The sequence below is a fragment of the Syngnathus leptorhynchus genome, chromosome 20 (genome assembly GCF_054491065.1).
Source record: "Syngnathus leptorhynchus isolate UIUO chromosome 20, UIUO_Slep, whole genome shotgun sequence".
NCBI lineage: Eukaryota > Metazoa > Chordata > Actinopteri > Syngnathiformes > Syngnathidae > Syngnathus > Syngnathus leptorhynchus.
In genome coordinates, this window is record NC_141214.1 from 6512777 (window position 1) to 6527584 (window position 14808).

A 14808-nucleotide genomic window follows, 5' to 3' on the forward strand; every position below is an offset into this window, starting at 1 on the left:
ATAGTTGGACAGGTAGACATGGCCTTTTGATTCTAAAATGGCCGCGGGCAGGCCGAGTGTCAAGTTTTACCCAAGCAACATTTTCTGCTTGCCCATGCAAAAACGTCTTTTGCAAAGCCGATGATGGAGGTTTGGTCGCTGCTCTTTGCCTGCGCACGTGTTGCCACTTTTCTGCACGACTATTTTCCATCTGCTCGATTTATCCTTCTCAGCCACGATTCAACAGGATTAATTTTTTTTTTTTAGGGGGGGGGGACTTGAGAGGAATATCTGGCCGCGCAAGCCCAAGTGCAAATTCTTATCAACAGTTTTCAATAAAACATTACAGTCGGAAGTCATGCGGCGTCTATTGTTTGCAAACATTGTAAAGTTAAAACACAACCAAAATGTAAAAAAAAAGGGGGGGGGGGGTCATCTGGGTCACCCATCAAATCCGGGTGAGGAGGTCAGCCTGTCTTTTCCCCGTGTGTGTTAAGTCAATTTACAGTGCAGTACACGAGCGGGCGCGCACGCGCACTCAAGTGAGCGTGCGCGCGCAAGTCAGCAGTCATGTGGCGCGCACAGTTGCCATGTGACGGCTTGTCCTCCCCCCCTCCTATCTCGCATTTTTGGGAGGGGGGGGGGGGAGTTATGCTTATTGTGGGATGTTAGTGACTCCGCGCATGACTATTATGGGATGTCAGCAGGGGTGGGAGGGGGGGCGTCTCCATGGTTACCATGGGAGGAGGAGGAGGGGTGGCATGGAGGAATGGGGAAGATACTCAAAGGGAGGGGGGGGGGTGAGTTGAATATTATGGTCTGTATGTTGCAAGGTAACTATGCAGAGTGGGGGAGGGGTGGGTGATATTATGGGATGCCTGCCCCCTGATCTCTTTGTGTGTGCGCGCGCGCGGCGGGGCGTGTGTAGTGTGCGAGATCGAAAAAAGACGACGAACGACGTCGTGCGCACACGCAGCAGTAAAAGCGGCCGCACAAAAAAAAAAAATCAGGAAATCTGCACAAAAAGCTCCAGCGCCGTTACATAAACAAAAGCAGCGCCCGCCAACTCTTGATTGAGACAAGAACTAAGGCTGCACTTTTTTCTTTTCTTTTTTTTTTGAAGGGGAGGGAAACAAGAGTGTGGAGTCAAGTTGTGAGTATGTTACTTTCCATTGAATGGACTAGAGTGGAGATGAGATGATGGCGGCTTGTCAACGCTTCTTAACTGTGCTCGTTTGTTGAGTTTGGCCGCAAATGGGACTCGGACAAGCTGGGGCTAGCTCGCATGCTAATGCTGCTGCTGATGGTGGTGGCGGCGGGGAAGGGGGGGGGCTAACCAGAGCCGGCTGCTAATCTTTTCGACATGTTCGGCTCAAGTTAAATGTATTGTCCGGCGTGCTGAGTGTTGTGTGCGCCTCCGGCCGGTCGACCGGCTTTTGGCAGTTTCTAAAACATCCCCTTCCGTTTTCTTGTTTTGTTCTTGTGTGCCCTTTGGCGGAAACCCGACCGACTCCTCTCTTCGGCGTCTTTTGAAAAGACACGACGAACGCTGGCATCCAACTCTGGATTATTATTGTTCAAAGCAACTTTGGATGTAGTTAGCCCAAGCTAGCTAAATAGCTCAAAAGTTTGCGCCGTCCGCAATGTCTGGGAGCGAGGACGACAGGGACGATTACGGAGCCCCACCGCAGGACCGCTTGATGCAAGGTAAGACGCTACCGCCGCCGTCGACGAGCTGCGGTTGTTAGCCACGCCGCGCTAATGTTCGCGTTTTGTCACATTCATGTCAATCATGTCCACTTAGCACTTAGCGGCTAACTACCGGGTTGCTAACGTTAGCTCGACGGCGAACGCCTACGCTGCTCCTCGATTAAACGTCCCGACAAATTCGAACATAAATGTCACTTTCACAATCAAACAAATGCGGATGGTCCGCCGTTGAGTCACGGCGACATGTTCCCGCCGGGCCCTCACTCGAGTCGGCTACCGGTATTTTTCCTTTTTTTCCTCTTTCCTATATTTTACGTGTCGATGACAAGATGGAGGCAGCCAGTTAGCTTGGAAGCTGCCGGATGACGTTCGGCGGCAGCTTCCCTCCTCGTGGCTGGCGCCAACTGAAAATGGAGAGGAATGTCCCAAAGTGGCGTTTTTTACTCTACAGCGTTTTTGACACGATTCTCAGGCGACATTTGATAAACACTAACATGAGCGCGTGTTTACGTGCGATTGTTATCTGCGCCGGAGAGGAAAGAGTACGCGCTAGTTAGCTTCCCGTGCTAAAGTTCAAACGTTTCATTTCATCTGTTTACTTTCAATTAACCACAATGCTCAAACATGAATACTTTCGCTTTAATCACTTGAATGACTTGTGATCTGTGGCTCGTCACCCTCAAGTCTTTATGCAACAATTAAATGACCGAATCAATTCGAGTTTAATAATGTGTCTTGGTACACACGCTGAAGTATTCCTGACGAGTTTTATGTTTTCAGTCTCGAACCAATCTATTCTGTTCAAAGTTGCTCCACGTTTGAACTTCTTCATTGAACCGCAAACTTTTCCAAGGCTTGCGGCTGACTTTAAATGTCAAAGCTACCTCTGTAGGTTTGCTTCTCTTGATTGTGATCGAGAAAGCAACGTGCCGTGCAACGTTTTACTAATATAAACCCACAGCCGCTCGGCTTTGCTTTGCTGTTCCCCTCGATGTCTTGTTCTAACTGGCGTCGTCTCCGCTCGCTCGATCTGCAGATGACGAAGACGATATTTCAGAGAATGAGACTCAGAAGGTGATGAAGAAGAAGAAGAAAGCCAAAAAGAGCCGGGAGAGTAAAGGCAGCAAGCGGCGCTCGCGCAGGGAGGTATGTGCTTCAGTGTTGGCAAATCACACCTGAGAGTGGAGATGCTCTGTGCGAGCTTCCACCTAAACTTGTTTCAACTTTGCCTTCCAGGAACTTCCCATCAGCTCACCTGAGCACATGGACACGGCCGGGGGCGAGGATGAGGCGCACGACGACGACGGGGCCGCTGGCGCCGGCCATGCTCAGCGTTCAGACAGCGAGGGCAGCGACTACACGCCGGGACGCAAGAAGAAGAAGCGGGGCGGCGGCGGCAAGGAGAAGAAGCGCAGCGGAGCCAGCTCCGAACGTGGCTCGTCCAAAAAGAAAGAACCCGAACCGGAGGAGGAGGACGAGGATGACGACGACGATTTCTCGGTAAGGAGCATCGCATGCTTCTGTTGCTACTTTCAAATTCATGTGCCAACAAAATGCTGATGCTCAGTCATGGTCGCCCGGGGCTTCGCTTTTTTCTTGCCGTCATACCTTGGCAGCTACGTGTGTACTCTGGAAAAATAACTTTGTCCTTTTCCCCCCTTCTTTGTCTCACCTGTCACGGGAGCGATATGAGCGACGCTTAAACAAAGAGCGAGGGCGGCCAATAGGGGGCTGCCTACTTAATGACACGGCGGCTGGGGGAGGGGGGCTCGCGTGTGTGTCTGAGGCGTGTAATGCATATATGCAGTTTCCATGGCAACCTATTTCTTGACCCTTTTTCCCTGCACGTTTTGGGTTAGCTAAACATTTGGATTCATTTGTACACACGCCCACCCTCATTCAGGCTCCTCTTGAAGACTGGCCTTGAGCTTATCGTCAATCCATTTATGACTTGAATGGACCAAGTACAAAAACATTTTTTTTCTGGTCACGCATGATAAATGTTGACTTGTGCAAAACGATTGAACACAATGTGTCAGGACATTTTTGTTGAATTCTATTATTTTTTTAATTGGTAAACATTTTTACTTGACCTGGAGGCTAAGGAAAAATATTCAGTCTAGAGGTGCTAACACGGTAATTAGTAACACCAGGTCGACTTAAGCAAAGCTGGGGGGGGGGCAAATTCTTCTAAATCAAGGCTGAGCTCACTTGCGTTGGTGAAGTTTATGACCTTTGCGCTTCCCCACCAGGAGCCCAAGTCATCCTCCCAGCTGCTGGAGAACTGGGGCATGGAGGACATCGATCACATCTTCACCCAGGAGGACTATCGCTCATTGACAAACTACAAGGCCTTCAGTCAATTTGTCAGGTAGACGCTCGCTGGAATCTGCATTCGCAACATGTTCAACCTCAAACGGGTAACCATGCAACTTGTGTGGCTTCCGCCCAGGCCGCTCATCGCCGCCAAGAACCCCAAAATCGCCGTGTCCAAGATGATGATGGTTCTGGGCGCCAAATGGCGGGAGTTCAGCACCAACAACCCCCTGAGGGGAGCGGCGGCCGCCAACGCCGCTCTGGCCACGGCCAACGTGCCCGCCACCGTCGACAACATGGTGGCCGAGGCAGTCCCGGTGGCACCTGCCGCCCCGGCGCCCGTCGAGGCGCAGCAGCCCGCCGCGCCTCCCCTTCGCAAGGCCAAGACCAAGGAAGGCAAAGGTGCGGCTTCGCACCCGTGCGAGTTCACGACTCTGTTAGCCCGACTGACTGCGTCTTTCTTTGGGCTCGTGCAGGTCCCAATGCCCGCAAAAAGTCCAAATCAGCGCAGAAACCTCAAGAGAAGAAGAACAACGCAAAGACCAAAAAAGTGGCTCCTCTGAAAATCAAGCTGGGGGGATTCAGCAGCAAGAGGAAGCGCTCTTCGGTACCAGATGGCACCCTTTTTTCCATTTTTTTGGACCCACCCGTAACTCTGCCGCCATTTAAACTCAACCCTGGCAAAGTCAGCTTGCTGGCAGAACAAATTTATAGTATTAGAGAAAATGCTTCGACTTATTTTGACAACAGCAGTTGATGGGGAGAAGATATTTGACACTTGCGGTATTTTGATGTTCAAGTTCAATAACGGAAAAGTAACAAAAAAACTTGACTAAACACATTTTGTCCCCCCCAAGACTTGGGACCATAGTTTTGAAAGATGCCCTTGAAAGAAAGGGAGCCCCATTAACCGTCCTGTGCGTTGGGCTTTTAGAGCGAGGAGGACGAGCCGGACGCCGACAGCGACTTTGAGGACGGCAGTATGAACAGCGTCTCCGTCTCGGAAGGCTCCAACAGCCGCAGCGGTCGCAGTAAAAAGAAGCCCTTGTCCAAGGGCAAGCCCAAGAGGAAGAAAGGTAACGTGTCTCAACGCGCCATGCTGTGCTGGAAAATTGCTGGGCAAGGGGCGGGGTTTGGGCTACAACGGACGGCGCGCTTTGACAAGCTCGGCTTTTGTTTCTGCCTTGTTTGGCTTTCTCTACCAAAGCCGAGGACGCGGACGGCTATGAGACGGACCACCAGGACTACTGCGAGGTGTGTCAGCAGGGCGGTGAGATCATCCTGTGCGACACGTGTCCCAGAGCCTACCACATGGTGTGCCTGGACCCCGACATGGAGAAAGCCCCCGAGGGCACCTGGAGCTGTCCGCACTGTGTAAGCAAAGCCCAGGACTCCAGCGCTCCTTTTCCTTTCCTGCTATGACGCAACGTTTTGCTGCGCAGGAGAAGGAGGGCATCCAGTGGGAGGCGAGGGAGGAGCCGTCGGAAGGCGAGGAGGACAACGGCGACGGAGGGGAGATGGAGGAGGATGACCACCACATGGAGTTCTGCAGGGTGTGCAAGGACGGCGGTGAGCTGCTCTGCTGTGACTCGTGTCCGTCGTCCTACCACATCCACTGCCTCAATCCGCCCCTGCCCGAGATCCCCAACGGCGAGTGGATCTGCCCGCGCTGCCTGGTGAGCCTGCGTCCCTTCGCAGTTTCGGTGGTCAGTCCCTAACACGCCTTTTCTCTCCCGCCGCAGTGCCCTCCCATGAAGGGAAAAGTCCAGAAGATCCTGACGTGGCAGTGGGGAGAACCTCCCCCCCCAACACCCGTACCCCGCCCGCCGGACCTCCCGCCGGACGCGCCCGATCCCGCCCCGCTGGCAGGGCGCCCTGAACGAGAGTTTTTTGCCAAGTGGTACAATATGTCCTACTGGCACTGTTCTTGGGTCACCGAGCTGCAGGTGAGCGAGCGCCAATTAAAGAGGAATGAGTTGCGAATGATGTGATTTAAAAAATAAATCAATCAATAAAAGGAATGCTTTATTTTGATGAAAATGTAACACTTTGTCCGGTCTCCACCAGCTGGAGCTGCACTGTCAGGTGATGTTCAGGAATTACCAGAGGAAGAATGACATGGATGAGCCGCCGCCCATCGACTTTGGTGACGGCGAGGAAGACAAAAGCGACAAGAGAAAGAACAAGGACCCCATGTACGCGCAGCTGGACGAGAGGTTCCTCCGATTTGGAATCAAGATGGAGTGGCTGATGATCCATCGCATCCTCAACCACAGGTGGGTGCCATCAAAGAACATTCTTCACCTCATCCATCCGTCCATGTTCTGAAGCGCTTCTTACGCGGGTTGCGGTGCGCTGGAACTTATCCCAGTTGAGCGGCAAGGTGGGGTACGCCCTGAGCTGGTTCACAATCTTGTAGCGTGTGAACGATGTAAACAAAAACAAGAGTAAAAAGTGACTTCATTTCAATGGCAGTTTGATTTTGTGTGCGTGTTGTCCAGTGTGGACCGCAAGAACAACGTACACTACCTGATCAAGTGGCGCGAACTGGCGTACGACCAGGCCACCTGGGAGGCGGACGACATGGACATTCCTGAGTTCGATACCTTCAAGCTGCAGTACTGGAACCACAGGTGCGCACCGGCTCCGAGAAGCCTCAAGCCCGCAAACAATTCTCCTGCTTAGCGTCCGCTTCCTGCTAATTGGCAGAGAGCTGATGATGGGCGACGACGGCAAACCCGGAAAGAAGATCAAGGTGAAAGGACGCATGAAGCGTCTGGACAGACCGCCAGAGAACCCCGTTGTTGATGTAAGCTCACGCTTTTTTTTTTAGGATTATTATTGTTGTACGTCATTGCTGCCGGTGGCTCACTCTTTTGTTTTCTGACGGCGCGCGGCGGCCAGCCTACCATCAAGTTTGATCGTCAGCCCGAGTACCTGGACAGCACGGGCGGCACGCTGCACCCCTACCAGCTGGAGGGCCTCAACTGGCTGCGCTTCTCCTGGGCGCAGGGCACTGACACCATCTTGGCTGACGAGATGGGCCTGGGCAAGACCGTCCAGACGGCCGTCTTCCTCTACTCGCTCTATAAAGAGGTGGGCGGAGCCAGTGGCAAAAGTTGCCTTCACCTCCCGTTTCTGTTCAGCCATTTTGTCACGCAAATTTGGCAACATCAGACAGTTGTCACTTAGAGTGATGGTGTGAGACTGCTGCCACCTGCAGGTGGGAGGGTGAAATGCCCCCACCCCCCACAGACACACACACAAAGTATCACTTTGTGTTTAGTATTTTTCTTCTCTGCATTTTTATTTTATTCCTTCAAATTTTAGTTACAAGTGCAAATAGTTTCACCTGTGGCGGCGGTCTTGATTGTGGCCAAAATCAACAGGCCCCAACCAGCACCTCAGTTTCATCGTCTCAATTGATGACTGACCAGCAGCCTCCTCTGCGCTCCCTCAGGGTCACTCCAAGGGTCCCTTCCTGGTCAGCGCGCCGCTCTCCACCATCATCAACTGGGAGAGGGAGTTTGAGATGTGGGCGCCCGACATGTACGTGGTGACGTACGTGGGCGATAAAGACAGCAGGGCTGTCATCCGCGAGAACGAGTTCTCCTTCGAGGACAACGCCATCCGGGGAGGGAAGAAAGCCTCCAGGATGAAGGTGGATGCAAACGGCCCCCGTTGGAAATTTTGCGGTGGTCATGAAGGACAACAACACACGTGCCACACTCCCACGACGGCCTGACGTTTTTCCTTCGCCAACACAGAAAGACTCGTCCATCAAGTTTCACGTCCTGCTGACGTCCTACGAGCTGATCACCATCGACATGGCCATCCTCGGCTCCATCGACTGGGCCTGTTTGGTAGTGGACGAGGCCCACAGGCTAAAGAACAACCAATCCAAGGTGCGACCGCCTCCGCGCACAGCTGCCTCGCCCTCCTTTGCTGTCAGCGGCCGCTGAAGCTGCTTTGCTTTTTTCCCCCGCAGTTTTTCCGCGTATTGAACAACTACCCATTGCAACACAAGCTGCTACTCACCGGGACGCCACTGCAAAACAACCTGGAGGAGCTTTTTCACCTGCTCAACTTCCTCACGCCCGAGAGGTTCAGGTAAGCGCGTCCACGTTCCCGCTTCTCCCGTTCCACGACTAACGCCCAGGGTTTTGTCCTGGGCAGCAACCTGGAGGGCTTCCTGGAGGAGTTTGCCGACATCGCCAAAGAGGACCAGATCAAGAAGCTGCATGACATGCTGGGGCCGCACATGCTGAGGAGGCTCAAGGCTGACGTCTTCAAGCACATGCCCTCCAAGACTGAGCTCATCTTGCGCGTGGAGCTCAGCCCGCAGCAGAAGTCAGTCACGCATGCACGTCATTTCTTTCTAATGACTTTCTTAACGAATGAGTCGGATGCATAAATCAACATTTTCGGGGTATAAGTTCAATGAAAAGATTCTCCACCAAATAAGAATGCAACATTTGCACTTAATGGGCACTTTTCCATTCCATCCTGGCTGACCCTTAAATGTGTGGCGTGTCCACAGGAAATACTACAAATTCATCCTGACCAGGAACTTTGAAGCGCTCAACACCAAAGGTGGTGGCAACCAGGTCTCGCTCCTCAACGTAGTCATGGACCTGAAGAAGTGCTGCAACCACCCCTTCCTCTTCCCCGGAGCCGCAATGGTACAATGTCAAGCGGGCGAGGCGGCCAGAGCCACTTCTGACCGACTGCCGACGTTGCCATCTGTTGACAGGAAGCGCCCAAGTTGCCCAATGGGATGTACGACGGCAGCTCGCTCATCAAGGCGGCCGGCAAGCTGATGCTGCTGCAGAAGATGATGAGGAAGCTGAAGGACGGAGGACACAGAGTGCTCATCTTCTCGCAGGTGAGACGATGCCACCTAAAAGCCTCCGTGGCCCGTCGAGATCGGACCGTCTTTGGCTAGCTACTGACAATATTGACAGCGTTACAAACAAAATAACTTGATGATCTGTTGTGAAAGATGGTCCGGCATTTTAGTCGACAGCAACGTTGCTTGCGATTTGAATTTTGGACCTGGATTAGGCAGCCTTTTTTTCCTATACCCCCTGCAGATGACCAAGATGTTGGACCTCCTGGAGGACTTCCTGGAGAACGAGGGCTACAAGTACGAGCGTATTGACGGCAGCATCACGGGAGGGATGAGACAGGAAGCCATCGACCGCTTTAACGGTAGGAGATGGTTTCTTTCAAGAGCGAGCCGAGCCCGGCGACTGACGACATCATGCGATCGATTCGCTCAGCTCCTGGCGCTCAGCAGTTCGCCTTCCTGCTGTCCACGAGGGCCGGAGGGCTGGGCATCAATCTGGCCACCGCCGACACGGTCATCATCTATGACTCGGACTGGAATCCCCACAATGACATTCAGGTATGCTGCAATATGCAACAATTTTCATCTTTCAGCTCACTTTGTCTTCACTCGCTGTGCTTCGTTCCCGGTTGTAGCTCAAATTGTCTTGTGCACATCTTGCGATTCCTTAAATTGAGATCTCGTTTGTAGCTCATTTTCATTTTTTGGCTTCCTGTGTTTGCAGGCTTTCAGCAGAGCTCATCGAATCGGTCAGAACAAAAAAGTGATGATCTACCGTTTTGTCACCAAGGCCTCGGTGGAGGAGAGGATCACGCAGGTAAGGAGGAACGCAAGCCCTCCTGTCTGGCTCATCAGCGCATGACTCCGCCCCCTCTTTCACCCATCAGGTGGCCAAGAAGAAGATGATGCTCACCCATTTGGTCGTCCGACCCGGCCTGGGCTCCAAGACGGGTTCCATGTCCAAGCAGGAATTGGACGATATTCTCAAGTTTGGAACAGAGGAGCTCTTCAAAGACGAGGGCGAGGGTGAGATTACGAAGACGAGGAAAATAAAAAAAAGAAACAAAACAGTAGTTCACGAGTTCAATCTTGTACGTGTTGGGTCTCAGGTGAGAACAAGGAGGAAGACAGCAGCGTCATCCACTACGACGACAAGGCCATTGACCGGCTTCTGGACAGAAACCAGGACGCCACCGATGACACAGAGCTGCAGAGCATGAACGAGTACCTGAGCTCCTTCAAGGTGGCGCAGTATGTGGTCAAAGATGAGGACGAGGAGGTGAGCAAACAATCAAGTTTTTTTTTTTTTTTTTTCCTCCCTTTTGTTTTTTTTTAATGGCTCTTTTAATATTTTGTGTCAGGAGGAGGAGGTGCAGCGCGAGATTATCAAGCAAGAAGAGAGCGTGGACCCCGACTACTGGGAGAAGTTGCTACGGCACCATTACGAGCAGCAGCAGGAGGACTTGGCTCGCAATCTGGGCAAAGGCAAGCGCATTCGCAAGCAGGTCAACTACAACGACGGGTCGCAGGAGGACAGAGGTGAGATGTCGTCGCCGCCTTCTTGCTACGTCCCATCAAACGCGCCCTTTTCAACCGCCGTCATTTTGTCTCCCCCCCCCCTCAGCCGATTGGCAGGACGATCAGTCTGACGGCCAATCGGATTATTCTGTGGCGTCCGAAGAGGGAGACGAGGACTTTGACGAGCGATCGGAAGGTACGAGCGCCGCGGGCTCGATGAGCTCAGTCACTAACCTAATTTGCCTTTGTAGACAGACTGTGTTTCAACTTGTTTGTCTGTCTGCCCATCCCTCGCAGCAAATTCACGCAGACCGAACAGGAAAGGCCTGAGGAATGACAAGGACAAGCCGCTGCCCCCCCTGCTGGCCAGGGTGGGAGGCAACATTGAGGTCAGCGCATTTCGCTCTGTGGTCTTGTTCTTTGGCGACCGCGCGTCGTCTGAGGAAGCCGACAAAGTCGAGTTGTCATGTGCCGCAGGTGCTGGGCTTCAACTCGCGGCAGAGGAAGGCGTTCTTGAATGCCGTGATGCGTTACGGCATGCCACCCCAGGACGCCTTCACCACGCAGTGGTTGGTCCGAGACCTGCGAGGGAAATCTGAGAAAGAATTCAAGTAGGTCTGAAATTGAAATTTAGAATGGGGTTCATTTTATTTTCTGTCTCTTTCATAATGTTGTGTCTCTTTTAGGGCCTACGTGTCTCTTTTCATGCGGCACCTCTGCGAGCCCGGGGCCGACGGTGCCGAAACCTTTGCGGACGGCGTTCCGAGAGAAGGCTTGTCCCGGCAACACGTCCTCACCCGCATCGGCGTCATGTCGCTCATTCGGAAGAAGGTAAACGCCGTGCCGACCCAGCCGTCACCATTTGCGCCCGTCGTCCGACCCGCGTGCTCGTTGGGCGTTCAGGTGCAGGAGTTTGAACACGTCAACGGCCAGTGGTCGCTACCGTGGATGGCCGAGTTGGAGGAGAACAAGCGAGCCGCTCAGCCCGACTCGCCGGGGAAAACGCCATCCACGGGAACGCCCGCCGACACGCAGCCCAACACGCCGGCTCCGGGTAAGACCATCCCGAGCGACACTTTGGCGGCCTTTCAGCCAACGCCGGCGTTTTCCTCTTTAGTTGACGAGTCAAAAAGCGACGAGGTCATCAGGGACGGAGACAAAGATGTAAAGAAAGACAGTGAGGCGGACAAGAACGGCAAAGATGCCCCAAAGAGCACCAGCGAGGTGACCGCGTCGGAGCGTCTTATGGCTCAGAAAGTCTCAAATGGATCGACACGAGCGGCTTCTTCCTTTCTTCCCTCCGCAGGTCATCTCCATCCCCGACGACGACGATGACGACAAGAGTCCGGCGGAAGAGAAGAAGGACGATGAGCCCATGGAAACGGACAAAGCAACCAATGGGGAAGCCGACGGCGCCAAGGATGACGGCGACAAGAAGAGCCCCCGAGGCGAAGATGACTCTGCGTCGGCTTCTGAGGTCAAAAGCGAGGGAGCGGAGTCCAAAAGTCAAGAGTCGGATGGCAAAGGTTTGCATTTTCAGAAATGCACCGGCTGGCATGAACGGCACTTGACCTTTGAGATGGACTTTTCATTTTTGTTGGGATTTTTTTTTTTCTCCCTAGAAGACAAGTTGGAGAAGATGGACACGACGCCGCCACCCCCAGACGACAAGAAAGGTAGCGTCTCCCTATCGATTGTCAGTCTGATGACGTCATATTCCTTGTTAACGTGCCGCCGTGTCTCCCAGCGGCCGCCAAGGATGAGAAGGAGGCTCCCAAAGTAGAGGAGGCCCCCAAACTGCAGAATGGCGACGCTGCCACCCTGGAGGAGAAGAAGAAGGCCAAGAGTCGGTTCATGTTCAATATTGCCGACGGAGGATTCACGGGTACAAACGTTCGTCCGACAACGACCTCATTTATTTCGTTGACATTTTGCTTTTGTCTGTTCAGAACTTCACTCGTTGTGGCAGAACGAGGAACGTGCCGCCACCGTGACTAGGAAGACCAACGAGATTTGGCACCGTCGCCACGACTACTGGCTGCTGGCCGGAATCATCCAGTATCCTTTTCCCGTACGACCGTAAAGCTCGCCGCTTTCGGATTCGCTGTCATCTTTGTCGCCTGCCGTCTGTTGCCCTTGACGACGGCGTCCCTCAGACACGGCTACGCTCGCTGGCAGGACATCCAGAACGACGTCAAGTTCGCCATCCTCAATGAGCCTTTCAAAGGGGAGATGAACCGAGGCAATTTCCTGGAAATCAAGAACAAGTTCCTGGCCAGGAGGTTTAAGGTAACTACTTTCACAACCTTTCTTCCACAAAAATCTCAAACCCACTGAAAAAAATGACATGGTCTTGTTTTTTTTTTTTTTTTTTTTGGGAATGATTATTCCATTGAATAGGCTTTTCTTAAATGATTGGCATCTTCTCTTTGTGTTTGGCCGGTGCAGCTCCTGGAGCAGGCGTTGGTGATCGAGGAGCAGCTGCGACGCGCCGCCTACCTCAACATGTCTGAGGACCCTTCGCACCCGTCCATGGCGCTCAACACGCGTTTCAGCGAGGTGGAGTGTCTGGCCGAGTCGCACCAGCACCTCAGCAAAGAGTCCATGTCTGGAAACAAGCCGGCCAACGCCGTCTTGCACAAAGGTGTGTGGGGTTAGGAGCTTGGGTCACTCCGCAGGCTTTTTTACAGGGGACTTTTTCATTCGTGATGTGTTGTTTTGGTGGCCAGTGCTGAAGCAGCTGGAGGAGCTGCTGAGCGACATGAAGGCGGATGTGACTCGTCTACCGGCGACCATCGCCCGAATCCCGCCGGTGGCCGTGCGCCTGCAGATGTCCGAGAGGAACATCCTCAGCCGCCTGGCCAGCCGGGGGCCCGACGCACACACGCAGGCGCAGCAGGTACGTGGCCAAATTTCAGCTCCTGAAATTAAAGCACGTTTTGGCCAATCCGTGCTTTGTCTTCTCTTAGATGTCTCAGCAGTAGACAGACGGACGACGCTCAGCTCTTTACCTCTAAAACCCCCCCAACCACATTCCTGATTGGTGACGAGCGGCGCGCCCAAGCTTGAAGCCACGCCCCCCCCCCCCCCAACAGACAGACTTTGAGTTGCCCGAAGGACGGACGAATTTACTGACAAACGGATGTCCTTCCCAACTCTGTTTGAGGCTGTGGACACAAAAAACAATTTTATTTTTTTCTCCTTTTTTCAACTTCTGTATTAATATTATTGATATAATGTTATTATGATGGTTTTTTTGGGACCTAAATAAAAAAGTAAAATAAAAAGCCACTTTTGGCTCTAATTGAGCATGAGTTAGCACAAATGCACGATCGGTATCAATTCACAAGTCTAAGGATGTTATCTAATTACTAAGTGAGTACAATCGATCTTTGAGGCAAATATTTATTTTGTTCATCCAAACAAAAGTAACGCTGGCAGTATTGATTCTGTCCACAAGGAGGCGACGTTCTCAAAATTGCAAAATCTGTCGGGGAAACCATGTTTTATATCATCAGGGCCGGTTTTAGCTATATGGTTGACCGCCTAGGGCGCAATCCACGTGGGGGCGTACGCGCGCTCAAGAAAAAATAATCGCCAGTTTTCTCGCTCAGTCAGTCCCATCTCAAATGTGTTCAGCGCCCTTATTGTCACGTGATGTCAGTTTGCGGCGGACAGCAGAGGCCGGGGAGGAAAAGCAAAGTGTGTGGGGGGGGGGGACAAGGGATTCCAAGGCCACACAATTGCTTCCAAATAAATTGTAAATTGCATTGTATTTATGAAAATGATACCTATCAACATATAATCAATTGGGTTAAAATGAAAAATGTACACATTTAAAAAAATACCCCGTAGAGTGCACGCACTATGTTATATTTGTCGAAGGATGGTTCGCACAGGGCCCGAAAGTAGCCAGGACCGCCTCTAGATATAATAAAAATAAATCATATTGATTGTATTTGTAATTATTTGCATTGGATAAGTTTTAGGTAAGTTGCAGTTTAGTTTAATTTTGGATTGTAGAAGTAGAATATCAAATTATTTTATGCTTATGAATCAGAATCATTTTGTTCGCAGGGCAGCTAATGGATGGCAAATTGGACTTCAAACCTCATCACTAAAAATTCAAATGTCTCCTCAAATACGATTCAAAAAGTATTTTTATTTGATTTTATTTTATTTAAATACTTGCTTTTTTTAAATGAAATGTAAACATTTTAATGAAAAGTTACAATTATTGTAAACCTCTTAAATTGTTATAAAGAAAACCATGAAAATGTACAATTTCCAATATTACAATAAGAAGACAATGTCAACATGTTTTACGATCAGCTCCAGACTTAAAGCCAGACCAAATATTAGAGAACTTGGCTTCTCCCGTTATTAATTATGGGCCCAAATACGTTTTGTTGCCCTGGTAACTGCTTTGTGTTGCA

General features: G+C 51.7%; 1 protein-coding gene across 2 annotated transcripts; it reads left to right on the forward strand.

Moving 5' to 3' along the window:
- The first annotated feature begins 864 nt into the window (after positions 1–864).
- On the forward strand, positions 865–13659 carry chd4a (chromodomain helicase DNA binding protein 4a). Of its 2 annotated transcripts, XM_085900467.1 has the most exons (41): positions 866–1132; positions 1517–1686; positions 2726–2835; positions 2926–3189; positions 3942–4060; positions 4142–4407; positions 4482–4612; positions 4940–5081; positions 5213–5379; positions 5448–5681; positions 5748–5951; positions 6073–6281; positions 6507–6638; positions 6715–6814; positions 6910–7101; positions 7466–7666; positions 7773–7910; positions 7994–8115; positions 8182–8355; positions 8546–8687; positions 8759–8890; positions 9099–9216; positions 9288–9412; positions 9579–9671; positions 9742–9880; positions 9964–10133; positions 10216–10393; positions 10479–10568; positions 10670–10761; positions 10850–10983; positions 11059–11203; positions 11276–11426; positions 11490–11596; positions 11679–11898; positions 11995–12048; positions 12120–12257; positions 12322–12430; positions 12529–12661; positions 12821–13016; positions 13102–13271; positions 13342–13659. In XM_085900467.1, exons 2-41 carry the CDS (start codon positions 1623–1625, stop codon positions 13354–13356), a joined length of 5820 nt encoding a protein of 1939 aa, XP_085756593.1. In that variant the 5' UTR covers positions 866–1132; positions 1517–1622; the 3' UTR covers positions 13357–13659. The 2 variants fall into 2 exon arrangements, with proteins under 2 accessions (XP_085756592.1, XP_085756593.1); XM_085900466.1 differs by having other exon boundaries at positions 865–1132; positions 11276–11596.
- The last annotated feature ends 1149 nt before the right edge of the window (positions 13660–14808 follow it).

Excerpts from the sequence above, each read along its gene's own strand:
- chd4a (XM_085900466.1), top strand. The coding sequence starts at position 1,623 with ATGTCTGGGAGCGAGGACGACAGGGACGATTACGGAGCCCCACCGCAG. Across the intron at positions 9,672-9,741 it reads TGGAGGAGAGGATCACGCAG|GTGGCCAAGAAGAAGATGAT; the intron begins GTAAGGAGGAAC and ends TTCACCCATCAG. Across the intron at positions 12,049-12,119 it reads ACCCCCAGACGACAAGAAAG|CGGCCGCCAAGGATGAGAAG; the intron begins GTAGCGTCTCCC and ends CGTGTCTCCCAG.